This window comes from Chlorella variabilis, assembly GCF_000147415.1.
Source record: "Chlorella variabilis unplaced genomic scaffold CHLNCscaffold_2, whole genome shotgun sequence".
NCBI classification, from domain to species: Eukaryota; Viridiplantae; Chlorophyta; class Trebouxiophyceae; order Chlorellales; family Chlorellaceae; genus Chlorella; species Chlorella variabilis.
The window spans coordinates 1091177-1101040 of NW_005435086.1; the positions used below are offsets into that span (position 1 = coordinate 1091177).

The 9864-nt window shown below is 66.4% G+C and overlaps 2 protein-coding genes across 2 annotated transcripts in view; one reads left to right on the forward strand and one right to left on the reverse strand.

Annotated features, from left to right (window-relative positions):
• Positions 1-6078: 6078 nt before the first annotated feature.
• Positions 6079-6816, forward strand: CHLNCDRAFT_137822 (hypothetical protein; the record flags this gene model as incomplete). Its single annotated transcript, XM_005851117.1, has 3 exons — positions 6079-6105; positions 6432-6505; positions 6699-6816. The coding sequence occupies 3 exons, from the start codon at positions 6079-6081 to the stop codon at positions 6814-6816; spliced, it is 219 nt and encodes a 72-aa protein (XP_005851179.1).
• Positions 6817-7385: 569 nt separating this feature from the next.
• The window catches only part of CHLNCDRAFT_137823 (hypothetical protein), a gene marked incomplete at both ends in the record, with an annotated part of 3670 nt that continues 1191 nt past the window's right edge, over positions 7386-9864 (reverse strand). The window contains 8 exons of the mRNA XM_005851402.1: positions 7386-7656; positions 7897-8073; positions 8258-8372; positions 8507-8585; positions 8728-8805; positions 9056-9133; positions 9332-9468; positions 9665-9756. Of these exons, the coding sequence (XP_005851464.1) occupies positions 7386-7656; positions 7897-8073; positions 8258-8372; positions 8507-8585; positions 8728-8805; positions 9056-9133; positions 9332-9468; positions 9665-9756 (1027 nt within the window). The remainder of the gene's footprint in view (positions 7657-7896; positions 8074-8257; positions 8373-8506; positions 8586-8727; positions 8806-9055; positions 9134-9331; positions 9469-9664; positions 9757-9864) is intronic.

Here is a 9864-nt window from a genome sequence, read left to right on the forward strand (position 1 = left end):
AGGCTGTTGCTGCTGCGGCAGTGGCGACGTGCTGCGCGTGATTAAGGTAAACCCTGGGAACCGAGCCCAGCCTGCCAATCCTTGCGGCGCTGCTGCTGCCGGTGCCGCCACCACCGCCGTCGCCACCGCCGCTGTCGGTGCCCCCGTAGGCAATGCAGGCGCAGCGTGTGCTGCCGTGACGCCCGCTGCAGCTGCTACAGCGGCTGCAGCAGATGCTGGAAGCGCGTTCTGCCGGGCAAGGTGGCCGTTTGATTTATCCTCTGCCGACCACTTCTTGGACCATGCCCTTTGCTGAGAGTCGGGCAGCGCGTCCCACTCGGCCTTGTGGGGGCAGATGAGTTTGTGCAGGCCTGTCATGAAGACCAAAGAGCCCTTGTATCTGCACAGCGACGGTTTGGTGAAAAGAGGCATGGTGTAAGGAAGCATTATTGCCATGCCAGCAAGGGGTGCAGCCACATCAGTGCAACATGCGAAGCATGCAGAGCAGCCAAAGCAGCTAATGCAGCAACGAGAGACAGCTAGAAATTGAGCTCACCTGCACGCACGGCAGAGGTGCTTGGTTCCAGCACCACCTTGTTCACCGCGGCGCCGCTTCGGCGCGACCGCAAGCGTAGGGGGCGCACCGCCTGCTGCACCATGCCGCTGGCTTGCCTGCCGCTGCTCTTGCTGCTCACCCAGTTGAGACCCAGGCTGCACAGGAGGCGCAAGAGGCTGCGCCGCATGCTGCTGCTGCTGCTGCTGCTGCTGCTGCTGCTGCCTCCGTTGCTGCCGCTGCTCTTGCTGCAGCAAGACAACTGCTGCTCGCTCAGCGGCCGCTGCCGGGTGCAGCGTGTTGTGAGCCGCCTCGCGTTGCCCGAGGTCCAGCCACGCCTCGCGCAAGAGCTTGCCATTGGTGCGCCGCAGCTGAGTTTGCGTGGATCCAACCAGCCGCTTGAAAAATGTGGTGTTCCACTGCTCCGCCAGTGCGTCCCATTCAGCATTGGTGGTGGGTGGGCGAGCGCTGGGTGCCACCAGCTCCAGCAGCAGCACCCTGTCCTCCTCGCTCTCGAGGCGAGGGGGGGAGGGACTCATGGCCTGGGGCTTGTGCCGTGCGGCAGGTGGCGCACTGCTGGCGGCGGGCGGCGGGCGCATCTTGCGGCGAGGGCTGCTGGCGGTGGCCGGGTGCACCGGGTCAGCCAGCTCCACCTCAAACTGCTGCAAGTTGGATGGCGCCTTGCGCTTGCGCTGCGGCCTGCTGAGGCTGCCGGACACCTCAGGCGCCGTGGCGTGCACTGTGCTGGCCGGCTGCTGCGAGACTAGTGGCCCAGCCTGCGCGTCCTCGCCCGCCTGCGTCACGGGTGCTGACGTGAGCATAGACGGGGAGGGCTGCCAGCAATGCTGCGCTGGGGCCTCAGCTGCCTGCTGCGCCGCCACCACCTCTGGTGGCTGCTGCTGCGCTTGGGGCTCAGCTGCCTGCTGCGCCGCCACCACCTCTGGTGGCTGCTGCTGCGCTGGGGCCTCAGCTGCCTGCTGCGCCGCCACCGCCTCTGGTGGTTGCTGCTGCTGTGGGGCCTCGGGTGGCTGCGCCGCAGCCTCAGCTGCCTGCTGCTCCGCCAACGCCTCGGGTGGCCGCTGCTGATCCACCTCCTGCGCATATGCCTGCACATGTGCAACAGGTGGGGAAGAGAGTGAGGGGGAGGATGGGATGGGCTTTGTTACACACACGCATGCATACTACGCTGCCGACCTGCTACCGCACACACACGCCCCACCCTCTGTCCCCGGAACCCGCACAGTCCCCATACACACCTTTTGGAGCTGGCCAGCATCGCCCTCAAACAAGCGAAGGGCGGCTTGCAGGTCGAACGCCTGTGACAGGAGCTGCCGCGCTCGCGCTACATTGCCGGTGTTCCCCTCTCTGGCGGCGCTGGCATGCATCGCTGCCAGCTTGTTGTTGAACGAGCGAATTACCTCCCCGCGTTGCAGCCGGGACTGCTGCAATTGCTGCAGGCTGGAGGCGATGCCAGCAGGCATCCGCATCGCACCGTGGGGCTGCAGCCCGCCGGCATAGTCCTCCACAGTGATGCCTGCCTTGGGCTGCGTGATGCGTGGGTAGGGCAGCTGGTCGGAGGGGACGCCTGCTTGCGCTGCCTTCTCATTGATGCTGTGCATTAGCTGGTGATCGTCACTGGGGTACTGGGGGAAGTCGTCTGGGCGAGTGATGGGCCGCTGCTTGGCAGTTTGTCTGTACCGCAGTGAGGGTAACTTTGTGTGGGGGGGGAGGGACGGGAGGCGTGGCCCACACGCAGCGGCCCCACGGCGGCAGCCGGCCTGCCCACATGCAGCGGCTGGACGGCGGCAGCTGCCTACAGCTTACTTGAAAGCAAAGTGGGTGATGGCCCTGTGCATGCCCGCCTCGCCCATGCGTGTGCCCGGCACTGCCTCGTGCAAGTGCTTGTTCATGTTCTCGAGCCCGCTGCTGCCACGGATGGGGCGGGGCATGCCCCTGCTGTCCATAAAATACATCTGTGGTGTGGCCAGCGGGTCTGCAGACACAGGGCAGGGCAAGCAAAAAGCAATGCATCGTCAGATTGGAAAGGGGTGGAGCGCTTGGCAGCCCAGCAGGAGCAGCAGCTGGCGGAGCTGCAGCTGGCGGAGCTGCAGCTGGTAGCAGCAGCGGCAGCCAGGCGGTGGCGGCAAGCCCTGAACATTCCACCCACCCTCTAGGTAGCCAGCGGCGACCAGAGCGAGTGTGTTCTGGTGGACTGTTGTGAGCTTGTCCACCATCAGCTCCCCTGCCCGTGCACAATAGGTGCTCTTCTGTGATGTCCATTTCGTCCAGAAACGATTCAGCAGGGCCACCCCCTTTATGCGGTCAGGATGCGACCTGGAGGGAAGGGAGGCAAGTGTCACTCGCGAGTGTCACTCACTCACTCACGCAGGCAGAGGCATGCAGGCAGGCAGAGGCAGGAAAGTAGGCAGGCAGGCAGGCAGGAAGGCAGAGGCAAGCAGAGGCAGGCAAGTAGGCAGGCAGGCAGGCACAGGCAAGGAGGCAGCAACGATGGTGGTGCATGCGATGCCCCCACTCACCAGATGCCCTTCTTGCTCTTCCACCACGCCCGAAAGGCCGGTGAGGCATGCGGTATGGGAGCTCCAGGGCTCAAGCCATGCAGCTTGCGGTACTCGGCCAGCAGCCGCTCCCCATCGTACTCGCGCGTCTTGCCGTCGACGGTGAAGGACCACTTGCCACGAAAGGGCAGCTGGTAGCACTCACGCACCTCCTCCATTAAGGCATCTGCAGCCAGCAATGGTGGGGCAGGAGGCGCGCGGGGCAGTCGGTTCGGTTGGGATGCGGGAAGGGGGAGGGCGGGTGGCGCAGCCGGCACTGGGCGGGGGCAGCTGGCCAGGAGGCAGGGAGGGCGGGTGGCACAGCCGACGGGGGCGGGGGTAGGAGGCGGGCAGGTCAGCTTGGCAAGGAGGCAGGGAGGGCAGCGCAGGCGAGGCGACGCACCCTTGGCGCTGTGGCCATCCGGCACAGCGTCCCCATAGCGTTTATAGATGTGGAAGAGGTCCTGCAAGGACAGGAGGAGCGGTGCAGAGATGTTGGGGGCACAGATGGTGGTGCTGGTGGGTGTTAGGCGCTGGTGGGCTGGCACCCGTGCGCACCTGGTAGACCTTCGCATCAGGCCACACCTCCTTGATCACCCGCTCCATGCCCTGTGGCCAGTCCACCCACCAGTACTTGGGTTGCTGTAGTTTGGATAGGGAAGGGCAGCCGGGGTGAGACAACGTTGGCGCATAGCTGCCGCTGCCAGCCCCTGCCAGCTGCTCTTTCTTAGCTGCTCTTACCTGCCAGTGCGAGCTACCGCGCCTACCTACCCTGCCCGCCGGCTGCTGCCCACCCATGGGGCTGCTCTCTTGCCGCTGGCCTTGCCGCCACCACCTGCCCTTTCCCCCAAGCCTGCCCCACCACCGCCTGCCCGCCGATTGCAGCCCAGAGCCACACCCACACCCACCGTGCCGCCGGTTTTGGCAATGTTGTCCTTCACACATTGCAGCCGGTCCCTGACCTCCTCCATGGATGATGATTGAGTGCAGACCTGCATATGAGAGGGCGTGGAGGGCAGGTGAGGTTGCCGTGAGAGGACATGCGGCAGCTCCAAGCACGCACCACACACCACCACAGACCGAGACGTGCCTGTAGCACAACCTCGGCACGTGAGTTAAGCACGGTGAACACAGCTGCGTAGGGCTTGCCGCCATCGACAGTGAGCTTCTTCATCACGGAAAAGGTGTGGTCAGCGCTCACGGCAGCGTCAGGCCCGGCGTCGATGGATGCCAGGCTCGCCATCTTATAATTTAGGCGGTCGTCCTGGCCCTTCAGCACAATCGTGCGGAGGTAGGTGTTGCTCAGGCTCTGCAACGCAGGGGAGTGTGGCGGGGAGTGCGACAATGAGCGCGAGCGCAGCAGCCAGCCTGGAGCTGGCGGGCGCTGGGCGGGCAGGCCTGGCAGCGAGCGTCGCCCTGCGGCGGCGAAGGCAGCAGCGCAGCGCAGCGCACAGGCAAGCGAACGCACCGGCAGGCTGAACTTCAATTTGCACACGTCCAGTGCTTGCTGCTTGATTCGTGCAATCTCAGTGGGCAGCAGGTTGCTGCCTCGCCGCCGCCCGACGGCATACTTCAGGTAGCGGTCTTGCACCTGCAGGCGCCGAGCCTCCAGCTGCTCCCGCAGGTGCACCGCCGTGGCCTGCAATTGGCCATAGCCGGCAAAAGCAGTCAGACCCCACGCCCTACCCGCTTGTGTGCGGCCGCCAGAACCGGCTGCGATGCATGGGCAGGTACATAGCTGACCTGGGCGGCTATGCTTCCGCCTTCGTAGATGGCGCGCGCCAGGCGCAGGATGGTCTTGTCGTAGCTGCCCCTCTTGGTGTAGGCGATGGGCAGCGAGTCGGGCAGGTGGCCCAGGCCTGCCTCGTCCAGCGCCTGCATCAGCTCGTCGCTGGTGGTGGTGAAGGAGATGGTCTTGCCGCCGTTGCCTACATAGCGCGAGAGAGAGACGGTTGGACTGGGTTGCACACCACACACGCAGGCATCAGGCAGCTTGCAAAGGAGGGGAAGTGCGGGCGCATGCACACGCACACACACGCGCTCACCCCACACACACGCACACCTGGGCACGCCTTGCACTCCATGCGGCAGGGCACCGTGAAGAACCAGCCGTCCGTTGTGCCCGTGATGATGACGGTTTCCCATACAGGCCCCTTGGACTGCAGCCCCCATTGCTTGCATTTGGGGCAGATGCAGCCAGCCTTCTTCTTGACGCCACCCACCGCGGTGCCTCCGCTGCCGCCCGCCGCCGCCGCCCGTGCAAACTCAGAGCCCCAGTGCTGCTGGATGTCCAGCACCATGAACTTGCTCTCCTGTGTGCAATGCCGAGGAGTGTTGGCATTCAGGGCGCAGGCGGGGTGCGCACGAGCGGCAGCGGCGGCAGCAGCAGGCGCAGCAGCAGGTGGAGGGCGGCAGCAGTCAATCAGCTCTGCGCACCTCCATGACGAAGTCAGACGCCTCTACGACGCGATTGCCCTGTAGGCGGGCCAGGCTAATGGCGCAGGGGCCCGCCAGCACCGTGCCCAACTGCGTCCAGGTGCCGCCCGCGTCGCCAGCCCCCGATTTTGACCGTCCCTTGCTGTCGGGGCGGAAAAAGTAGGGGAAGACCCGCTTTGCAGCCGCCACCAAGTGCTGGCGCTGCACATCCTCCACCGCCTCCAGCTGCTCCTGAGCCTCTGTCTCCCCCTCCATTGCGGCTCTGGTGTAAGTTGCAAGTGCAGTGCAACGGCGATCAAGGCTTGGCAGGGTCGCAGTTGCCCAGGCAACTTGGTGGGGAACTTACAACTTTCCGCCCCCGAAAATGGAAAGTTACCTCATACGGGGATACGCCTGGGCCCTGGGAACAGGACCCACCCTGGCGGCCGCAAGAGGCCCCTGACTCACCCCCGCCCCATCCCCTTCAACTGCAGCTCTTGTGATAGTCCTTGGCATCCGCCGCCAGCCCCTGCACCTCCTTGGCAGTCAACCTCGCACCCCTTGTCTACCCACAATATGTCCTCCGCCCCTGCTGCGAAGCTGGTGCGTCCCTCTGTCGCATGTAATGCTGGATGTGGAAATGCGCCCGCATGCTGCGCCATGGGGGCTGCGGCTGAAGGGGCCGGTGGGGGTTGTGGTAGATGGCTGGGCTTGCAGCGCGTTGCGTTCATGCGAGGCTCAGGCATCTCCCTGGAGCGCCGATGCGCGCCCCAGAAGCCCCTGCAAGCCGGCGGCGCCTAGTGGCGGGGCGGCGGGGCAACCCGCCGCCACTCGCCACACGCACCCGCCCCGTGCATCACTCAACTTGACTGCCTGCCAAGCCGACACATTCAAGCTGCCTGTCCGCCTTCCCACCCTCCTCCGCGCAGCTGCCCGGCGTGGCCGCCGGCTTTGTGTCTGCCTACGGCTGCTGGTCTCTGCTCACCAAGGACGCCTCCACCAAGTGCGCGCTTTGCATGGCAGGAGCCCCTGTTATCTTGAAAGCACAGCAGCAGATCACTGCAGGCCACTGAGCAGCCTGTTGGGAGGGTGTGTCTTCCTGTCTTTCGGGGCAGCCAGCCGGATGCCAGCGGCCTGCTGATCCGATCAACGCTCGCGCTGCGCTTACCGCCCGCTGCTCTGTTGTGCAATTCCAGGCTGCCCCACACTGTCCTGAACCCAGCGTGGGAGAAGGCCACCGCGGAGCTGCTCGCCAGCATGCCGCGCCAGGGCTCCGACACCCCCATCGCGCTGAACCCAAGCCGCCTCTTCTGAGAGGCGCCGTGACTGCAGCCATCCGGCGCCCATCCACACGTGCCCAACACAGCCACCGACGAATCCCACACCCAGCATCCTATCCTATGAGATCAGCTCTTTTTGCTGCCACCCAGCCTGTCCTCCTCTGAGTCGTCTGCCCTTTCCAGAGTGCCCCTTGGCCGCCCCACCTCTGCTCCCCTCGATTTTCCACTCCTCCGCCCAGCACTTTCGTCAGTTGTTTGATTCCCATCCACAAATGAGTGTGATGGCCATTCGCTGGCCCCGGGATTGCTGCGCCGCACATGCGGCCCTCCCCTTCTGAACCCAGCCCTTTGCGCTCTGTAATGCAACAGAGCATGCACACCACGGCCAGCAGGTGCCAGCTACGCAGGTTCACAGAGCCTTGCCCGATGCAGGCCAGATGCGGCAGGAGGGCTGGCTACAATTATCTGCCTTTGCACTGCTCTCTTTTAATTGTGCCGAATTCAGGCATGACAAGTGTGGGTTGGCTGGCTGGCTGGCTAGACGGCAGGGCGCGGCGACAGGCTAGAGGCTATGGCAGGGCTCGGCGACAGGCTAGAAGCGGGCTAGAAGGCAAAGACGGAGGAGGTGCAGGCCATGGCGTTGTAGATGAGCACGCCCCCCAGTGGCACAAACTGCCCCGTCACTATCTTGATGGCCTCCTGCGCCGCCACCGCGCCCACCACCGCCGCCACCACGTGCAGCTCGCCCGCCGCGCACCGGCACACCTCCCCCACCAGGTCGTCGGCCACGCCGGCGGCGCCGCCGCCCGCGCCGCACTCTGCCAGCAGCGCCTGGGCCTGGCTCTTCAGCAGCGCGGCGTCCTCCTCCACCTCGCTGCGGTGGCGGGAGGGCGTGGAGGGGCGCAGGGGTCGGGCGTGAGATCCGGCACAGCACAGGAAGCTCGGGCAAGGCAAATCAAGGCGCAAGGAGCGGGATTGGAAAGTTGGGCAGTGCTGCGGAAGGGTGGCGCAGCTCGATGCAGCTGAGTGCGCGGCCGCCGGCCCGCCAGGCAGCCAGCTCCCTGCCCCCGGCCTGCCCCTCAGCCAGCAGCAGGGCCTCCATGCAGCCACCCACCTGTCGTATGACCCCGGGTAGCGCTGGTAGGTCTGGTGGAAGCGGTCGGCGGCGCGCAGCAGCACGTACAGGGCGGCAGAGGCGGCGGTGTCCTCTGCCGCCAGCGCCGCACGCAGCGCCCCGCCGCGGCAGCTCCCCGCTCCCGTCTCCTCAGCGAGCGAGCGGCAGCGCACTAGCCTGCATGCACGGGCGGGAGGGGGCCGGTGAGGGTTGTTGCACTGGGAAGCAGCAGCAGCAGCAGCAGCAGCAGTACCAGCAGCAGCACAGCAGAGGCAGCCCGCTGAGGCATAGGGAGCCAGCGCACCGGCATCACCGCTGCTGCATGCGCAGCTCAGCGCTGCGCTGCGCCGCCACCACGCACCTGAGGTAGCGTGCGTGCTTGCAAAAGTGCTTGATGTCGGCAGCGGGGATGGCGGCGGGGTCTCGCCCCGCGCCCTCCAGGATGGCCCGAGCATGCGCCTCCACCGCTGCCGCGTCTGCGCGGCAGCAGGCTCGGCAGCATGGTGCAGACACACGACATGGGCAGGCAGGCGGCGAAGTGGAGCAACGGAAGCAGGCAGGCAGGCAGGCAGGCGGCAAGGAGCAGGCAGGCACCGCAGCAGGCGCCCACCTGCGTCTGCCTTGGCGCGGTAGATGCGCTGCAGCTCTAGGTACTGCTGCGTACTGGCGTGCATGTCGGGTATGCTGCCCTGCAGCAATACACCCCACACCGCCAGGCAGGCGGGCGGGTGTGAGCGAGGCTGCAGCTGGGCTGGCTCTCTCCTGAGGAAAAACGCCGAGGCAGGCAGGCGTTGCGCGGCACTCAAAGCGGCAGCAGCCATAGCCCCGCACCTCCAGCGGCAGCAGCCCCTTGCCCTCCCCCTCTATGAAGCGGCGCAGCGCCGCCACCAGCACCCAGAAGCCAGGGGACTGCAGGGGCTCGAGGGAGGGAGTGTGGCAGGGCAGGGCAGGGGGCAGCTTCAGGGCGGCGGTGCGCTGGGGTCGGGTGGCTACTGTGCACCTTGGTGCGGCACATCCAGCCGCGCAGCGCAGCGCAGCGCAGCGGGCGCGCCCAGGCACGCGCATGGCATGCGTGCGCCATCCGCATGCTTGCCCGCCCCCCGCCCCGCCCACCACTCGCCTGCTGCGTGATGCTGGCGGCGCACGGGTCCTCAAGCACCGCCCGCAGCTCGGGGGAGACGGTGGGCGGCGCCCACACCTTGTGCGCGTTGCTGGCGGCCTCGGCAAAGTTCTCCTCCTGCCCGGGTGCAGAGGGCGGCGGCAGGTGGTGGGGTGGTTACTGTGCACGCCATGCTTGCTTGTGCTAGAGTGAGTGGGCTGCAGAGAGCGGCTCCCCATCTGAATCATCCATGCTTGGTCAAGGTGCATCAGCACATACCTTCCACCCTGCAGCCCACTCCCACACCCACACACACCCACACACACCCTCACGCACCTCCAGCGGGATGCCGTCTATGTGGCGCTGCCAGGACCGTATCATGTCCTTGAAGGCGGCACGTTCCGGGTAGCTGCCGGGAAGCTTGCCGTCGTGCTGCTCCTGCCACTGCTTGGCCGCCTTGGCTAGCAGCACGGCTGCAGGCACGGCACGCGCGGGGCGGCGGGAGTGGGCAGGCGTGGGGCTTCTGGCCGGGGAATACAAAAGTGCAGCGACGGCTGGCTGGCGCTGCCGGTGTGTCGATGTGGTTGCCAGCACAGGGAGGGGCCAGGCGTTCCCTGCACCAGCGCCGGCACCGGCAACACAGCGGCACCGGGGCCCAGGCGGACGCACCGTAGGGCACATGGCTGTGCAGCTGGTCCTCAGCTGAGGCCAGGTCCACGCCTTCCACGTATCGGGCCAGCTCCGGCCACGGGTTGCTCAGCCTGCATGCAGGCCGGCGGGGGGCGGTAGCGTGAGGGTGGGGGGGCTGTGATGCGCGGGGCCCTTTGTGCGGGGACGCCAGCGGCTCCATGCTGCATTGCGCCACACTA